Below are 19,550 nucleotides of genomic sequence, written 5' to 3' on the forward strand. Positions count from 1 at the left end.
AAGATGACTATTTCCTGAGGCAAAATTCCATTGCAAAACCTTGAGAAATCACTTCAAAAATACAAACAAGAGAAACACATTAAGCAATAGGTTTTTTTATATTAGCAGCTGTGTATGAAACCAAGAAAGATCTTTATCTCTACCTTTACACCTATTGAACTATTGTCACAAAGGTAACAAAAGTTACTCACTCCCTGCAATCTCTTATAAATCCATGCTGGATGTAGAGTGACCACTGCCTTTCAAATAACACTATCTGCTGTTGACAAAGTCACCTGGTGTTCCAAGACTACCCATGCCACAGAAGACGGCTGTTTGCTGGGTAAGTGCATTCCACTCAGAAAAAGTTGCATTTTTGTTCTGAGCTGTAGCATTCTGGTCAATCTTTGAAAGACGTAAACTTGTTTCAACCCACAAAGTCTTAAGGTATTGGGTTTCTGCAAAACACAGCTCACCTCTTGCACTGTGCATTGGTGCTGGATGAACGTAGAGGTCTCTCACACTGGCAAACAAATTCAGCCCTGGAGATACAGGGAAGGCACACACCTCGGTTTTCTGAAAGGCAGACTCATAGGCCCATTCAGTGCACTAATTATAGCCTTAAAGGCAGGATGAATTTAGAGAATTCCTATCCACATGAACACTGAGAGTACAATGTGTTAACACTGACTTTGAGAGCTTGAACCCATCATCAGAACAGGGACCAACTTCAAGTGCCTTGATAAGGTCTCCAAATCACAGGCAAAGGGATCCTGCCCTCAAGAATAGTTCTGATGAGCCTGAGAAAGAAAATCCTCTGTTTTACTAAGCATAGTTAATAAAGCATCAAATTGCCTTCCAAAGTAGAAACTTTGTTCTCTTTACACAAGGGAATCTGGAACGGTTTCAAGTAATGTGTGCTATGGCCAATGTTGGAGGAATGTAAGACCACCTACACTGTTACACCACTGCATCGGCCATGATATTCTATGTGAATTCATTAGTAGAATTAAAATTAACTTTGCTTTCACCGATCACAATAACATGTCTTAAAACACTCCTCCTACATGACTTGAATGAGGGAGTGAAAGCAATCAGAAGTTGAGACACTGAGCAAATTGGCCAAACTGCTACCGTTCAGAATGTTTTCTCCCTCTTAAATTTATTTTTTTCCAAGGGAAGCACAGAAAGAAGATGGCAATAGATTCCTTGGAGTCAGACTTGGATCCTGAAAGAATCCTGTCTCACTAGGAAACTTCAACTTCCTGGCTATTAACTGAACACATGCCTTTAATGAACAGAAGGATCCATACATTTTTTGGATGTGATTCAGAGCACCTCAGTAACAGCAAAAGGTAGTTTCACCTTTTAGTTTAGTTTTGGCAAGTATGGAAAACTTGTCAGAGGAAATAACCTTTGAGAAATTAAGCTATGTATTTTCTGTCGGAAAAATCAAAGAATTAACAAAAGCACGATTTACAATGAAGATTCTTGCTTTCGAAAGGGCAGACAGACTACAGATAATACTCTCCTAGACAGAGGATCTCAAAGGACTGTGTTTCCAAACACCAGCTCTAGTGCAGTGAAGCTAACCCTCCCTTCATACCTCTGCAGTGAGCAGAAGGCCACGCACTCCTTGGCAGGACAACTCAAGCCCCTCAAGTTAGGCTGATGTTCTGATCACCCCGCCAAGGGCTTAACATTTCTCCCTTTCTGTAATTTGAGGCTGGGCTCTCATCATACATCCTGCAGATACACTAAAGATGGAAATGAAAGAGAGTCCTGGAACTTAACTACAGTTGGAAGCATGAAAGCTGTATCTCAAGCAACAGGAAAATTCATAGGGAAGGACTCCAGATGTAAGCAGATGAGCAACCACCCTAGAATAATGCCTGAACAAACACACCCTCCTCCCAAGAACTGACAGAAAAGTGATCTGCTGCATGATTTAGAAGTTAATCAGTGGAGATATATAAAGAAGGAATTGCGATAAAGTGCAGCTGAACCAGACACTTAAAAGAACATTAAAACTAGCTACATAGATAACAAGGAGAAGGTAAGTAGGGTTCAAATACAGCAAGGATACAGTAGAGATGAAAACTCATTTAAGCATGACTCCCGAAACTAAGCATTTTATTTTAGGTTTTGATACGTAAGATGGAAAAAAGAATAGGAACAGAGACAGGACAGCCAGCAGGAATGAGTGTGTAAAGCAGGAAATCACAAATTCAGGAAGATGAGTGCCATCTGGCTGAGGGCAGACTGAGAACATTATCCCAGAATTCTTAAGAGTGGCACGTTTAAAGAAAAAAAAAAAAATGAAAAAACCCCAAGCATTCTTGTAGCACAGATTTCTAACATCCATCAAGAACAAAATGGCAACACAGGTTTAGAAGTTATCAGACCTTTTTCTCCTAGTAGAGCCATTTACCACAAAATTCTTGAGCTCGAAACTTGCAGGGAAAAAATAGGGAAACCGACAGAAGGGTTAAATGCAACATATTTTCCTACAGTTAATTGTGTCCTATGGAAACACACAAGATATGACTATCTGGACTATTGTAAAGCCTCGTCTAGGAGGATGCATGGAAATTATTGAACTAGATAAGCTGAAATGTGCACAGAGCTGTTTTAATTAAAAAAAAAATGGCTAAAGAGATAACAGGTTGGAAATAAATGAGGGAGTTTTTCAAGGACAAGACTTGGGACCAATCTTGTTTAATATCTGTATCAGTGGCCTTGGCACAGGAAGTCAAACCATAATGATTAAGTCTGTTGAAGGAGTTAAGAGGCACCATCAAATATAATGGAAAACTGATATAAACAACCTTGAAGATGAGTTAGCAAAGAAAGCGAAATTCAACAAAGTACAAGGTGCTGTTGCTGATCAAAACCAAAAACCATCAATGTGACAGCCATGAAAAAGGTTAGCACAATCTAAAGATCGATCAGATAAATACTTCTGTAAGGGTAAATTAATGACACTGGGAAAATTATTATCCAGAATATTGTGAACAATTCTGGTCATGCACATCTAAAAGGTAATTATTATCAATGCTGTACAGTTCACCTAGCAAGAAGAGAAACTTTTACCCATCCCTCTTACAAAGAAAACAAAGTTTAAAATACCTTCAAGATATTCCTATAAAACCAGCTTAATTGTTCCCTTCAAAGGAAGGCCACTCATTCTAGCTAAACAGGACCAGTGGCCACATCCTGGAAAGGATTTATGCTCTGAATCAATTGAATGACATCTATTCCATGAGAGTTAAAGAAACTTAGTACTTAAATCTTTCTAAATTTGGCCAAAGATTTTACACCGTCAAGTTTATTTGCTGAAATTTCAAACGAAGATAATGAACCAGAGGTCAACACACAGTTATGTACAAGTAAAAGAAAATGTACTTCAATTTTTGCAAAGGAATGTGTGACAAATGATACCTATCTCCAACTCCTATAATAATAGCAAAGAAATACTAATCAGGTACTTGGATTTCCTATATTAAGTATTAGTAAAAAGCAGAAGGAACTTAAGAGTGGAAAGCAATTAACCAAAATCTTTGTCTACAAACGAGCACTTACTTTAACACCAGAAGACAACTGCTGATCACTGGAACTGTCAGCTTAAAAAAAAAAACAAAACAAAACCCCAAACCCTCCCAACAACTCTTGCAAAATGACATCCCCTCTGTTCTTCCTAGTGCTACTGAACTCCCTATTAGCTTAGAAAAAAGAAATTCCCTTAAAGCACTGCAGTCAGCCACATAGCTTTTTTTAAAAGTCCTTGCTGGTATCCGCAAACATTAACTTCATTAGACAGGTTTGGCAAGAAAAGGTCCACAAAGTGTTTCTCCCTCTCTCAGTACCTAGAGCTGCTATTAATAAAACAGCACCAAGTAACACCTTCTTGTAACAAGCAAACAGGACTATAGCTCACCAAAGCAGAACCATCATTAAATGTAAGTTATTAATTACGTTGCAATGGCATGCAGAAACTAATTATGGAACTGAGTTAGACACTATGAACAGATACAAGAGAAAGCTTGTCTACACCATACAACACTGAGCAAGACACACAAACCAGGTCTGAACAAACTGGAGTGTCTTCCCAAGGCTGCCCAGCACTGCAGACACTAGCAGATCTCCTGGGAGATACATTGCTTTGGCAAGAAAATACTGAGTTTGGGCTATTCAGACCATAATCAAGAAGATGTATTAGTTCTCATTCCTAACTTCCCCTCCAATACAGCCCTACACTGTGCAGTATAGAGACACCAAGAGGCAGTCTTTCCAGCAAGCTTATTTAATTGCTATATATTGAGCCCTTTTTTTGGAATGGAGGATTCAGCAGAGAATTCTACTAGCAAACTTGAACACAATGCAGTTGGACAGGGACTTGTCAAAAATACAAATTTAAGAGACCATTTTCAAGAGAAATTGTTTTGTAATCATTGCTAAAAAAAAGATACTTTTCCATTTATATTTTTTCCTACATCAGTGGCAGTACCTCTAGTAAAATGTGCTAAATGTTCACAGACTTAGATGATGCTATTCTAAGAGAACCTTCACACCTACTGCAATTCACTACTGTTTACACCCATAACACTTTACCTCTCTGCCAGTTAGGATGTGCCTTGCCAGTTTTACTTTTGCAAAATTCCCCTTTCCAATCGTTTTAAGGAGTCTGTAGTTTCCAATATGTGGCTGCTCATCTGCGCAGGAAGCTATAGAGTTCCTGCAGCGAGCTCCAGAGCGCCCAGTTCGAGAGGAAACTTCCTGCCGTCCGTCTCCATGGGACGTGTGCTGCAATAAAAACATACATAGATAAGGCTAAGAAATAAAGACAAAACACATCAATGATGAGAAGCATACAACATTCAAAAACATTAGCAACTCCTTTGAAGGTTTCTTCAAAGGATCCAACTCAAACTTCAGATTCACGCTGAACTTTGCTCTGATGGGGGCAATAAAGAGGTTCCCAGTTCATAACACAATATCCATTTAATCACCTGGTAAAGACCAAGCGAAAAACAACCTGAACTGCAGCAATAGTTGAGCAGTTTCAAGTAACTTATATGGACTGCCAAATCAGTTATGAAACATGGAGGTGTTTTGATATTATCTCCCGTTTGCACTACTGTGCCTAACTAGACCAGGAAAGCCTTTGGAAAGGAGACACGAACAAAGCTTTTCCAAAGTACACACAGTAAAATGTTCACCCATATTTGACAGTTTAATACTACTGATAAAATAATAAAAGGGGTTTTTTTCTCTTACACTAGACTCCTATTCCTACAAAACCTCGTGACTCAAAACACCCAGGACAGCCTGGAGAACAAGGGAAGAAATCTTCCCTAATGTACAGAAACCTCAGATATTAATAGTCTGAGCACCAGTTACAGAGATCTGAGATACTGTCTGCAATCTGTTAAGTTCCTTTCACTCAGTTTCTCTGAACAGCTATTAATTGTAAAAATGAATGGGTATATATATATCATACCTATAATAGTCTTTATTTGTTAGATCACATGGTTAAGATAACAGTAAAGTATTCTTTCATTTCCTGACAGCCTGTTTATGAAAGAGCAGGTCCCTTCATGTTCTCAACTCATGGTTGAGGTCTATACACCAACTTCACTAATTAAAGTATTAGTTAGAAAAGCTCAGTAGTCTGCAAATGTGGAGCAAATGTCTGGCTACGCAGAAGATGACACACTAAATTCACAGTCATCCCAGAAATCCCCGATCTTGCTCTTCTACTACTACTCTTCCTGAAACCCAGCAGGGACAACCAAAAATCTGGCATACAGCAACACTCAGTCTGAAAATCCCTGTAGCATAAGGATGTGAGATCATAACTCAAGAGCTAACAACCATGGTACAGGCACAAATGAACAAATCCATGCTTGCATGACACTTGGCAAGTTTCACACTCTATTTAATAACCTGATGTAACCTTGTGACCATATACTCTGGCATCTTAAGTTCCTTGGTTTGTTAATTTGAGTGCAACAGCTGTGATCAAATTATTTTTAAAAACACATTCATTTCATTTAAGAAATACTACTGATAGAGGTCTATGGCAACTCTCGGAAAATTATTTCAACAGTTACTATTTAAGCCCTTACACACACACACACACACTGTGGTGCATATAACGTTTTAGTATCAATCTGGCTTTAGCTTCTCCTTACTGCCTGGCTACTGCATTGTCACCAGATTTGTACTTTCCATATAGGTACTTAATTACTATGATCACATTACCCCTTTAATAAGTTATATATATATTGAGCTCCCTAAACAGGCTGCTGTAAGAATGATTAAAGACAAGGAAACATTTCTTATAGTTCTTTTCAGAACCCTCTCCTATTTTTCCAACATCTTTTTGTAGGGCTTATGCTAGAACTGGCCATGCCATACCCACAGTAGGTGCAGTAGGACTAAAAACAGAGACTGCATCTTCTGTTCAACACTCCACTGATGTCACATGGACAGAAGTAGCCTTCTTGGCAGAAGGCCATCTGTATCTTACCACCCAACACTGACCCTAAGTCTTTAATAATTATTGCTTCCCATTCCCTTACCACACATAATGACTTTCATTCCTGGTTCCTTACACACATGATCTCACATTTGGCTGAAGTGAAATGCAGAGTTTCCTTACATGCAGGTTACGTGTTCCCCACGATTGGCCCATCCTGCCCTATTTAATATTCTAGTAATCTTTATCCTAGTTTTCAGGAGCAGTAGTATACACTTCTTCCAAACCACTAATAACCGGCACAGGAACAAGAAGCACACCCGTAACAAGATCCAGTAAAAATTCAATGCTTGATAACAATTCATTGTTCTCAATAATATCTCAAGACTGTAACAACTACATAAATGTTTATCAATCAATAATTCTCAAGAGGAAGGTCAAGAGCAGTAACCCAGCTGAAAGAACTACTAAAGCCAGTGAAATCCTGTATCAACAGCTTCACTATTTTGCATGCCCTTAATGCCAGGCTGGTGCTGGTTCTTCAGGCCATCTTATTTACCTCTGTATGTACTGGCACAGCAATGCCTCTATACTTCCCTTAACTTTGACTTCTAACAAACCTTGCAGCACACAATGCAGAGAACTTCTCTGTCAGCTCCTTTGGTACTTTCTAGTGTCAAATTATTCAGACCAACTAGAAAAAAGCAGCAACTGCTGATGCTAGATGCTAACATCCTTCCTACATTGCTACCCCCCAGTGATCAGAGACCAGAATGTTCTGTACAGGGCCAAGAGGATATTTCTTGGATACATTAGAGGAAGGTTCACTTTTAGTTCAAGTACAGCATTGCAGGAATACAGCTGCACTACTTACACTGCACTACACCAAGTTGATAACGTACCTTGGAAAAACAAGCATATCAGGACTATTTAGACTATAGCTCTTTCACACCTGGGCATGTGGCACAGGCACACAAGCTGGCTTCAGCAAGAGCCAGCCTGCCTCCAAGCAGGGCTTATTTGCTTAGGCTCTCCAGCAGACAGATTCAACAAGTAGGTTGCTTTTGAACGACACAGCTGACCCCGAAAACAAAGTATCTGCATCGGTGCTGTCTTGTGCTTGAACTAATAAACTGTGATAGACCTCAGCTAGCTTATGAGGCAGTTAAGATGTGGGCATCAGGTACCATGTATTCCCAAACAAGAGAACCTGTGTATAGGTTATTCAGAACTGATCTTACTCACATCCTACTTAGATAAACAATATTAGGTAAAAGAAAGACTCTGTTACACTAACAAGTTCTATTCCACATAGTAAACCACCCCAGTTAAAATACCTTGAGAGCTTCGCCGTCCTCTGTTGAGGAATGACTTCTTGTGTCTCATCATTTTTTTCATGCTTTCTAGCTTTGCACTTAAAAGCAGGAATTAACAGCTGTGAATTTATTTGGACTAGCATTGATAAATTTAACACAATCTCCTTGTACGGAGGTTTGCATTTCTACCCTAACCCAGATTACTTCTTTTCAAGAATATGGCCTTTTTCAGCTGTGGTTTTTGAGTATCAAACTGTGTGTTCCTAAGCAGTTCAGTTCTCTCCAACTGACTTGCTCATAGCTGTGTCTTGCTCTGTAGAAATCTGTCCATTTGCAACCATATCTAATTTGGACTTTATTTCACTTCACGTAAGTCAGTATATCAGCAGGTCCTTCCTCTGTCAAATACAAGATTATTGCATTGAACAGAACACAAGCTTTCTAAAAACTGCAGAAAACGGCTTCCCAGTTTCAACATGGATTTTCTTTTGCTCATGGAAATGAAGGAAGAGGGCTTGGTAGCATACAGTACTAAAAAGCATAAACTCAAAACTGAGTAAAAGTGTTTCTCCCACCCAAATAATTTTCAAGAAGCCATGATAGGTAGATGGAACGCTAAATGGTGTTGGCAAAAAGCAAAAATATAGATGGTCCAAGAAAAGTTCAAGTCACGCTTTGGCTTGTATAGCATTTGGCTGTACTCAGCTACTTCCCAGGGTGGCTTCCTCAGCAAACAGATTAACAGCTCCAATCTCAACCCAGAAAAACAGTAACAGCATCCTCTGCTCTCTAAATTGAGATGCAGGTCATTTGTCCTTTCCCAAGCAGACCCTCAACTCTGCAGATTTTGCCTCCCTCACACCCTGGCCCCCAGAGACTCTGTTCAATTACAGGCTTCTTTCCCAGGTCCACATTTATATTGCTTCAGCAAGAATGGGGGTTTGTCTTAGAAACATCAGATTTAAAACAAGCATGTGTTTATTTGTAGTAAGTTTCTATACATTGTGGTAGGTGAGTTGTATCTCCTGGTCATGTGTTGTATGTAAGGGTAACACTTGTTCATGACACTCACCATAGCTGAGGGATTCCCAAAATACCTGTCTTCATGCAAAGAAAGACCATTATACTGCAGATGGGGTGAAGCAAGGAGACTGGCTACTTTGTGCAGCTTCAGGCTAGCCAGTCACCATCTTTTAAAAGAAAAGTCTCCTGAAATCCACTCATGACAAGAAAGCACCTTCTTCCATATCTAGGCATGCATCACGTTCCATTTCAAAATCTTTTGAATAGTTTAAAGGGGTTTTTTTTGCACATAGTAGGAGGCTTCCCTAAAAAACTATCCATTTTCAAGTCAACATGATAACCTCTCTCTCTCTCAAAAAAAAAAAAAAAAAGCATTCTCCTCCTCCCCCCAGCCCCACCCTGCTATTACTCAACCCAGAAGGGAATGGACTAAAACATCTCCATTTGTGAGAGACCTTACTGTGAGGGACTGAGCCTAAGACCAACTATATTTGGAACACAACGCAAAACCCACCTTTTCGCAAAAGCCTTCCCCCAATGATGAGCCGACATCCTTTCATAGCCAGATAATGATTAGCATGAAGAGAAAGAAAAAGAAAAGAAAAGAAAGTAAAAAGCAAATGAAGTATGAAGGTGCCAATAACTGAAATCTTTTTTGGTAGATGTTAGCTTTATCCAGTATCTGTATGATTAGAGACATCTTAACATTCAGAGCATTAGAAACACGCAGGGCAGAGGATGGCTAGTATCAAAGTTCTCATACTGCTTAAGATGGTGCCAACAGCTGAGAAAAACCTGGAAGAGACAGAATCTGATATCCATTCGAAGAGCTGAAAAACATTAAGAAATTAGAATGCCCAAGACCTGTAAAAATCCATGTTTATTTACAGTAAGTAGGAAGCTTTCTTTCTAAAACGGGGAGGACAAAAGGTATCAACATTTTTTTAAAGCATTTATTTTATAAAATAATGAAAACTACCTTCTCATCAGCCAAATGAACTAATAAAATGTAATCTTACAAAAGTCTCTAGGAATGTTTATTACCTTAGCTGTTACCTCATCTTTGCAAGAAATACTACAAAGTGATACTATAGAATTTCTTGGAAAGCTGTCAGACCAGTAACAGTCATGATAGCCTCATTCAATTCAGCATTTTTAATTGTAATAAGAAAAAAATTGTACTTAAGCCTATCCCTTACGATGTTAATAATCTAAACATTCCAGGACATGATGAACACTTGAGACACTAAATTGCTTCATCACCCAAACTTGGGCACACAACATATAAATACATGGTAATTTCTGGCTGCACACTCCCCACCAGCGCTCTTATTTATAGAAAAACTTAACAGGAAACATAGGTTTTTAAAACACAAAAATATTTTAAATGAAACATGTGAAGACAAATTTCACTGCAACCCTTCCTAACAATGTGTTGTATTTTATTTCCCATTTATCGTTAACATCTTTAAGAACATACAGACTGCTGAGTGCTACTCAGTGTAAGAGAAAATAGGTTAGCCATACAGATATTCACAGACATAGCGTCTTATTGCACAGATATATCCGTGAAACAGCACAGCAGGGCATCCTGCGACTGCTGACGAAGGAATTCTACCGGAAAGTCAAAACACAGACTTACATTTCTGGCAACCACCAAGAGGTGTCACAGCAAACACTCAACCAGAATTGTCTATATACCAGTTACTGCTCTGGGAATCCCTAAGTCATCATATATTATAGAAACATTACATTATTTTCCTATACTATAAAACAGACAACACCAGGTGAAGATGTCCTGTACTTGTCCTGATTTTACTTCCATCCTACCACTGCCCAGGGCATAAATCAGGACATGGAGCAAGGCAGATTTTGTCAGACCCAGTATGCCCGTGACGATGTTTGCGTAACCAATCCTTTAGTTCCAGCACATATAATTAAAAGGCAGTTTTTAGACTAGCTTGCTACATAATCAATCTTAAGGGTGAACAGTCATGGCTTCCACCTCATGAAATTTTAAACACCGTCCTACAAAGGAAAATGCTATCCAATGTGGTACTAAAGTTATCAATCCAGGAAGGCAGAGTTATTCACTGAAGTCTACCATTATGGATGCTGCAATCGAGTAGAACAACTGAGAGGGTCAGAACTCAGCAAGGGAGACAAACAGACCTTCTAGAAATACATTATAGCTGGTAAAGGAGAGAAAACACTAAAGTGGATGCTTCCATTGTCAAAAGGTGAAGAATTCACTGCATAATTCTCAGCCTACCATAGTACTCATTCACTTAACTGGTACGACACTTCATGAAAATGAGTGGCTAGTTTAATTAAGTCATATTTGTCAAACAACCAGTTTAAAGGGAGAACCTGAAGGGTAAATACAATCTTTAGCGCACACACAGGCTATACCTCTTGACACACATTCCTAATTCTCCCTAACCTCAGCGGGGAGGGCGAAATAAAGGAAAAAAACAGGAGTAACAGTCAGGACAAGGCAGCTACAGCTCAAACCAAGCAGAGCAATGCAGCTCCCTACACTGGGCAGCCTGATGGAGGTAAACATCAGAGTGGGAGAGTGCCAATAGCAAAGCACTAACAGCCTTCAGCGAAGGGAAGAGGCTCCTCTTCGCAGACATACAGGGTCTGGCTCAGGAGTCCTTTCCATGTATAACCACTACAGCCTCTGCCGATGTATTTGACTTCATTTGGTTCATACTCTATACAGCATATGAAAGAGAGTGAATCTGTAATTCCATGATTAGCACTGAACAACACAACACTGAAGAAATCCTGCTTATATAATCAAAAAGATAAGTCTGGTGCCGGTTAGAAAAGCTTTTTAAAAGCTCTTTTGTTGCTTCACATTATCAAGATCTGACATTCATCATATCTTTCCAGCCAAAGTTTCTTTACTGCTGATTAAAATGGATATTTATTGACATCAGCCTGGGGAATAATAGCTGAAGAGCCAACCATATTCTATTCTTCATCAACAATACTGCCAACTAAGTTGTTTCCAGAATCATCACTGCCAGTAATTACATGCTAAACAAAAAAAAAAAAAAAAAAAAACCAAAAAAAAAAAAACCTCACAGTTGGTTTTCAAAGACCACATTGAGCTTGCAGATAGAAAACTTTGTTTAGGCTTTAACCCTGCAGGAACAAATTTTATTTCAAAGTTAATTTTTGTTTATATGTATATATACACACACACAGAGTTCAACAAGTTGCTGCTTTACGGGCCAAGAATTCTTCTTAACCCAAGGATTTAATCCAGAAGACTGGCTGGAGCGTTATCGCAGGCGTACTGAGTACCTTTCAGGTTTATGTTTTAAGAGGACTAAGCATCTATTTGTCATACGTTCTAAACATTTTTAGTGGCAGATGATCTCCACACTAAGCAGAGCCAACCTTGATACGCCATGAGCCTAAAAAAAAAAAAGTGACCTCCATTTTTGATCTGGCTGACATCCATGAGGCAGCATTACTTGACTGAGAAGAGGAAGAAGTTGCAGACACATGCTACTTATATATCATATGAAATGGAGATCTGGAGAGACAAATGCCTCCACTCTTAGAATTCCTTTGACTTGAGTCACCTGAGACATGTAGTCAACAGGAATTGTCCGCTTACATCAACACGAGTGCGTCTTTTGACTAGAATCAAAATGGAGAACTGAGCAGGTAAGGATATTAGGCGAGTGGTTAAGAAAGCCTAGGAAGAAGTCTACGAAGTTTAGTGTACTAAACCCCATATTTCCTCTTGTTTATTTTCTTTCAATAATTTCTGTAGCTGTGTTCTGGTTTTCAGACCACTACTTCCAAGGCCAAAATTTAAGTCACATCCACTGGTGCTAATAAAATACATGAACTAAGTCTGATTTTTTTAACAACTTCTAGAGTAAGGTCCTATAGCTTAGTTTTTCTGAGTTACTGAAATAATGTAAAAAAGGAAAAAAAAAAATGGAAGTTCGTTTCCAGGAGCAGAACAGCATGACTTGTGAAAGGTACACCACTGCAGTTATGTATCTCAGTTCATAGTTGTGGCACAACTCAAGTTATCTTAGCCCTAGGGTGCTGTGCTACGACTGGCTTAAATCAAACCAAAACTAAAATAATAAGAAGCATTTCTAGCCTTCCCCACCTGAACTGGACATTCCCATCCTCTCCTGTCAGTATTTGCAGCCACACAGAATGGGGATAAACCCACTTTTCTTAAGGCTTCATTTTAGTCAGATCAGAGAGCCGACCAGACTTGTCATACAGCCCTGCATTAATTAGTGCCAGCATAAACCACAGGTGGGAAGATGCAGCCAAGGCTGACGCCCCCAGCAGCCTCCTATCAGTTCAAGCTGACAGTGAAACCAAATGATTAAACATACGGCACAGGTGGTTTAGCAGAGCTGAAGAATGAAACTTCTCACTTCAAAATGTGAAAATACTAGCAGTCGGTGACTCGCAATGTTGCACAACCTAATCAGGTATTTTTTGAGTACAAACACAGTACCAGACCTACCAGGCACCCCAGGCAGTGAGAAACACACAAAAAGCATTTTCCTGCTCTGTGAAAGTTTGGAATTAAAAAATACATCCCAGATGAATTCCTAAAACATATTTTATTTCTAGTTATTTTGCCACCTTCACCTAATTCAAACCAGAACATTTATGACAACTGGTGAAAAATATGGAAGAACATATATGGTCCCTGTAGAAAAAAAATCTACCAGAACTCTTGGCCACAGGCATACTTTCCTCCTCAGCCCCTTCTTTAAAAGAAAAAACACTGCCGCCGCCCCCCCCCCCCAAAAAAAAAAAAACACCACAGGATTTCACGCTATGGAAGAAAGCATTCTGATTACAGATCTATTTGTAAGAGGAGAAGACTGATAAATAATATATAGAATAATGTGAGCTTGCATACTGTCTGCAAATGCTCTAATGCATTTCATAGCTAATTGGTAATAAACCAAGATGTACTGCACTAACCTTCACAGTACCTTAGAAGTAAATTTTTGAACATAACCCTGCCTTTACTAAACCTTTTTAAATGAAAAAAAATCAAATGAGATACTTTTGCTGTACAGAATCCTTTTGTATAGGCTTGTACAAGCAAGTTGCCATCACGCTGGTATTTTTCAATAGCAAATTTTTCACATTAGGCACAGTCATGGAGATAAAGAGTATATTTTAGTCTCGCTTTTCCTCAAATTACTTAAATTTTTAATTCAGATTGGCCTGCAGTACCAACACATTCAAAACAGTTACCTTTTTTCCCCCAAAACCCCACAGCTGTGCAATGAACAGAGGTTCAAATTAAACTGTTTAGTCTAAGATTTTTGTTTTCTATTTCATGCTCTTAAAAAAAAAAAATCTACCAACCTCCATACCACCTGTATTTCCTTGTTTCTATCTACAGTTTGCTATCATCTTCCCACTCTTTGAGATTTTTTTTTAATGAACATTTGTCCTACTCCCCACAATCCTGTTCCTTCTGCTCCTATTTCTTTGTCGCTGGTTGTCCTCCATCCTGCCATACGCACATTCCTCTGTGCCACCTCTTATCTTTTGCTTTCCACCATCTACCTTTCCTACTGTATTTCCACAATCTTTCCTCCTCCACCTTCTCTCCCTTCCTCCTCATCACTAGTAAAACAGGTTTACTCATTCTTCCGTCACCTAAAGGTCCTTCTTCTGTGTCTACCTTGTCTCCCAGTTTTGGATGAAGGCATTCTCTGCTGACTCTGTTGCTTTTTCTCCCACATGCAGGACATAATTCTGAGGAAAACAGAAAAGATCTGATCCTCTCATTCAATTCTGTCCCCTAAGCAGCTGGCAGCCATTGCTGCACAAGACATGGCCAGAGAGGAGCTGCTCTACCTTTGCGATGAGAAGCCAGCTCATCGCAGGCCAACAGCCAGCTTCCAACTGTCCAAGTGTGAAGTTCCTGTGATCACAGATCATCTGGGATGCCTTTCTTCTCAAAACCAGGTGACTCGGAGCCAAATTCTTTAATCTCAAAGGCACTAAAGGCTTGATAGCTGTGAGTGGCTTTTGGGGAAAGTCACTGTGACAGTATTTCCACTTCAGCAGTACATGTCTTGATAAGAAGTGGTATACACTGCCTTAAAAAAAAAAATAAAAAAAAAATCAAGTCCTGACAATTAGACCCTGTCTATTCAACAGGAGTTGCCAACCGCTGAACGTGGTTAACTGCAAGCACAGACAATGATAATTTACGTTCACCGTCATTCTGGAGGCTAACTTCATTTTCAAACTGCAAGTATAGGCATGGATAAGCTATGATCAGCACGCTTCAACCAGATTCAACACCAACCAAGCCTTTGTCAGCAGTGGTAACCTTCCAAGCAGACAGAAGTCATTAAGGGGGTCCACAACCGTGGCCCAAAGGCTAGCTGAGTACCTTGGCACCTCTTAATCCTCTTCCCACCTGAGCTTCAAAGAGTCCTATGAATATTAACTAATTAGACTTCTTTTATGTGAAGGAGAATCAAGGGCTCAATTTACCTGCCAACACAATACACCCATCTTTGCGGTAGAAGAAAAGTCAGTTGAAGTATTAAAATCATCACATTTAGTATTAAAAAAAGAGACCTGGCATTCACAGCTGTAGGGCTAAGTCAGACAGACTAAATGTCAGATTTAAATTTAGTTTTAAGCAAGGCTAAACAGAATGTATTTTGGTGAATTTCTAGATAGCTGATAGCCAGAATATCAAAGACAGCTTCTTGAGGGATACAGTATTGTACTGGGAGGTTGGTTCAATGGACTTGGCAAGTACTCGGGTTAATCATTCCCTGTCAATATCACTACCTACAGGTATTTCTGTGGTCACCAGACCAGAATACAGCAGTTGAAAAATATGCCTTAATCTGAACCCAAGGCAATTCATCTGCAAGCAAGACAATCCATCTATGTTAATTATGAAGATTACTAAAGAGAAGTCTTAGACCAATATTTTGAAGTGAGAACAAGGTGCGTTAAGTGGAAGACATGTAAAAATCCAAGTGCTAGAACACACAGCTTGTGAATAATGTATTTCCTCGAGCACATACTAAGTTTTTCCACCGTTAAGTTATCCATAGTAGAGTTTGAATTAATTACGTTAGAGAACCTGATTACATTAGAGAACACTTTCTAAAATTATTTACTGGGTGGCCTCCACACACATAGATGGAGCTTGAAAACCTCAGTCAGGTTTACTTATAGACTAAAACAATTATCCAAATAAACTTTGTATAGTATTTTGTAGAGTATGCTACAACTTCAACTCTCCCCATGGCATAGGAAGGGCCGCATAGTATTTTAATTATTTTCTTCCACAAGGCAGGAAGCTCATTGAGATTTTACAACCAAATATGCTTAGTTGGCTTTTTGCTCAATACAGCCCTTAGCCTGCAGGTTGCATCTAGTGCTAAAACAAATAAAGATCACAGAAGTTAGAAGTGCCTATTATGTCAATAAAATCTAAATCCCCAGTAATTCAGTAATTGTTCTATGCAGCATGTTTTCTAATGCTTTGTCTGGTCTTGTTTTAAACAATGGGGCTACCATCACTTTTCTTGGACTATTTACGGTCTGGAACAATCCAACAGTTTTTCCTGATCTTTAACCAAAGTTTCCACTTTTTATGCCAGTCCAAAACATAAGCAGTCCTTGCAAAAAAAAACAAACAAACAAAAAAAAAACCTCCTTTGTCAAGCTTAGCATCTGTCTTCTAAAGAATATCAGATAGCCTTCACAGAAAGCTGAATACAAAGTTTGCTGATCAACTCATTTTAGACTACAGTGAGTGACAACTCCCTTCTGTTTATCATTTGGGGACATGTCAGAGCCTATGCAGAAAAATGGTTAGACAGGATACACTGGGATCAAGTTTTAAGTTAAAAGAAATACAGTTCCTATCTGCAGAAAGGGAGTCTCCTACTAAGCTTCGTTTGTGGCTATCTGCTCATGTGGTAGGACTACTATTTTTTTTTTTCTTTCTTTCTTCCTTTAGCGTGCGACCTGTGCAATTGTTAATACAGTGTTTGACTCAATCCTGTAAATAAAATGTCAATTCCTAAACCCTGGCTTTGTTAAGAAGAAGAAAAAAAAAAAATGAGAGGGAGGAAGGAAGGAACAGGCTCCTTCATCTGGAAGATAATTCCAATAAAGAAACCCTTTTAATGTCATCTGAACAGGTGACTAGTCTAACAGCGTCATTATCGTCGAGAACCCTGCAAATTAAGCAGGGAAGAGGCCTATTATCTAGGTCACCTAGCCCACCACTACCAAAGCTGAATTAGTCTCATCTGTTTACCAGAGGTTTATTCGGCTGCTTTTAGCAGTAAGTTTGCATACTAGGAGAAGACAGCAAGCCACCAGGACCCCCCTCCCCACCGCGGATCTTCTCTTCCCCGTTACCAACATAACAAACCCAGTCCTCGCCACCGAGAGATACTAGAATAAAGCGTTAGAGAGGGGACACCGGGCTTGGGGGAGGGATACCCGCAAACGCTACTAAACAGGCGAACCGTGCTGTGGAGGAGTTAAAAAATAATTAATTTAAAGTAAATCGGTAATTTGGGAGCAGTACAAGCGGCAAGAGGTTAATGACAGCCCTCCGCAGGGCGATGCCCCCCCGGCTGGCCGGGGCCCGGCGTCCCCAGAGCCAGCGGCGCCGGGGGAGGGTGCGCGGGCCGGTCCCCCCGCGGCCGGCGGTACTCACGTTCTCGGTGTCGCGCTCGTTCACCGTGGGCAATGGAGTCCGAGTGGACATTTTACTTCACTCGGGCGGCCGCGCTGCCCGCGACGGCGGCGCGCACACACACACACACGGGCCCCCGGGCCGGGCTGCGCGTCTGCTCGGAGATGGTGGTCGCAGGGAGCCACCATGAAGGACGAGGTGGCTGGCGGGGGGCGGCGTCGCGTCGGTGCCCCCCACCCTCCGGCGGCGCCCCACGCCCGAGCTAGATCCCCCTCAGGGAGCGGAGCGGCCTCGCCCCCTCCGAGTCCTCCGGGCTCATCCTACAGCCAGGCCGGGGTCCGCGGGGGTCAGCAGCGGGGAGGGGGCCGCCTCATCAAGCGGGGAGGGATGGAGCCGGGACGAGGGAGGCGGCGAGGGAGCGGCTCCGGGAGGGGGAAACGCCGGGCGGGCGGGCAGGAGGAGGAGGAGGCAGCGCGGCGCCGCGCAGCCCGGCTCCTCTCGCCGGCCCCTCTCCCCTGCAGCCAGGGCACGACGGCTAGCGCAGGCCCGCCGCCGAGGGGGCTCCCCTCTCCTTCCCCCGCCGCGGCCCCGCTTCACCGGGCCGCCGCTCGCATCCCGGCGCGCCTCTACCCGCCCGCCCCAGGCTCCGAGAAGGCCGGCACCCCGCGGGCCGCGGCCGGGCTGGGGAAGCTGGGTGCCCGCCCGACGCTCGCCTGCCTGCCCCCCGCCCCTCCGCCGCTCCCGGACGAGCCAAGATGGCCGCCCGGCTTCCTCCGCGCCGAGCCCAGCTCCGACATGAACCGGAAGGGCCCGCCCCCCCCCCCGCCCGGCCGCGCCGGGGAGGCCGGCGCCGGCGGCTTGTTGCTAGGGGCCGGGCCGGGGCGGGGCGGGGGCGCCGGCCGCGGCGGGGGGGGGGGCCGGCACCGGCCCTTCCTCGTGTGGCGGCCCTCCCCCGACTCCCCGCCCCGTCCTCTGGGGAGCGGTCAGCGGGAGCCCTGCCCGTCCCCGGGACCCGGCCTGGCGCCGCGCAGGCAGGGCTCGGCCGCCCTTCGGCCCCCGGAGCAGCCCCGGGGGGGAGCGGCCTGGAGGAGCCGGGGGGGGGGGGGGGGGGGGGGGTGTCTCCTAAACGGGCCCTCGGGGGGCTGCGGGAGCCCCGGGGCGGCCGAGCCGGGCGTGAGAGGAGAAACGGTGGGAGCCGGGGCAGGGAGCTCAGGTGTCGGGGGGGCACCGTGGGGTAGAGGGGATGAAGCGGCGGAGGGTGGCTGGGGAAATGGCAGCATCTCCTCCTCGGGGGGCCAGTCCTCAGCCGGAGAAGGGACGCGGGGACAGACCCTGCTGCCCGCTCACAGCCGGCAGCGGGAACACTAGCGTGTGCAGTCCAGAAACGCGTCTGCTGTACGGCGGTGTTCAGGGTTCGGTCCTCAGGTCGTCTTCTGCCAAAGCACGTCCTCCCTTTTCTTGGACTTTGCCAGCCCAGAAGATGGTGTGTGCTGAAGAAGGGAGCTGACACGTGTCGGGGGGGCTGAGGCTGGTGTTAGCAGGGCTCACCTGGTGCAGCCGGGCGCCCAGGCGGTGTTCGAGCGGGGCGTTTTCGTGCCAGCTTGATGCTTGGTTGGTTTGGTGGAGGAGGGTGGAAGCCTGGGCTATCAACACATGCTTCGTGTATCCAGTAGTTTCCTCTGCGCAGTCATTTTTAAGTGCACAAGGAAGACCTCGGTATAGTCATGAGTAGATCTAATTATGAATTAAAAATGAGAAAGAGGAGTAGCTTGTCTGTATTCGGTGTATAGATGGTTTAGAAACAAATCTATTTCTGTTTTTACAGGGAAAATACAAACCTCTAGAAAAAAACACTAGATCTGGTGGGGTTTGTAGAAACTTGGCATCTCTGGGGATCTGGCAGCCTAGCAATAACATTTTGTCTTTCTAAAGCGTATTTTATCTGACAAACTTTATGTCTCTTATAAATATTTACCAGCTTGGCCTTGAAATCTGTCCTACGATGTAGGTAATATTTTCCTCGCTTTTAGAGACACCAGCA

At 42.5% G+C, this 19,550-nt stretch overlaps 1 protein-coding gene across 22 annotated transcripts in view; it reads right to left on the minus strand.

Annotated features, from left to right (window-relative positions):
* MARK3 (microtubule affinity regulating kinase 3) overlaps positions 1–18,292 on the minus strand; it is a 64,433-nt gene extending 46,141 nt beyond the window's left edge. For 4 of the 22 annotated variants that reach the window (XM_030007439.2, XM_030007441.2, XM_030007438.2 and 1 more), the window contains exons 1-3: positions 17,531–18,289; positions 9,314–9,352; positions 4,591–4,782 (exon numbers count right to left, since the gene is read on the minus strand). In XM_030007439.2, the coding sequence (XP_029863299.1) occupies positions 4,591–4,782; positions 9,314–9,352; positions 17,531–17,581 (282 nt within the window). In that variant the 5' untranslated portion in view covers positions 17,582–18,289. Of the gene's footprint in view, positions 1–4,590; positions 4,783–9,313; positions 9,353–14,679; positions 14,925–17,530 lie in introns of all 22 variants that reach the window. The other 18 variants (XM_030007426.2, XM_030007429.2, XM_030007423.2 and 15 more) reach the window with 11 other exon arrangements.
* Positions 18,293–19,550: the final 1,258 nt, after the last annotated feature.

This window comes from Aquila chrysaetos, chromosome 2 (assembly GCF_900496995.4).
Source record: "Aquila chrysaetos chrysaetos chromosome 2, bAquChr1.4, whole genome shotgun sequence".
NCBI classification, from domain to species: Eukaryota; Metazoa; Chordata; class Aves; order Accipitriformes; family Accipitridae; genus Aquila; species Aquila chrysaetos.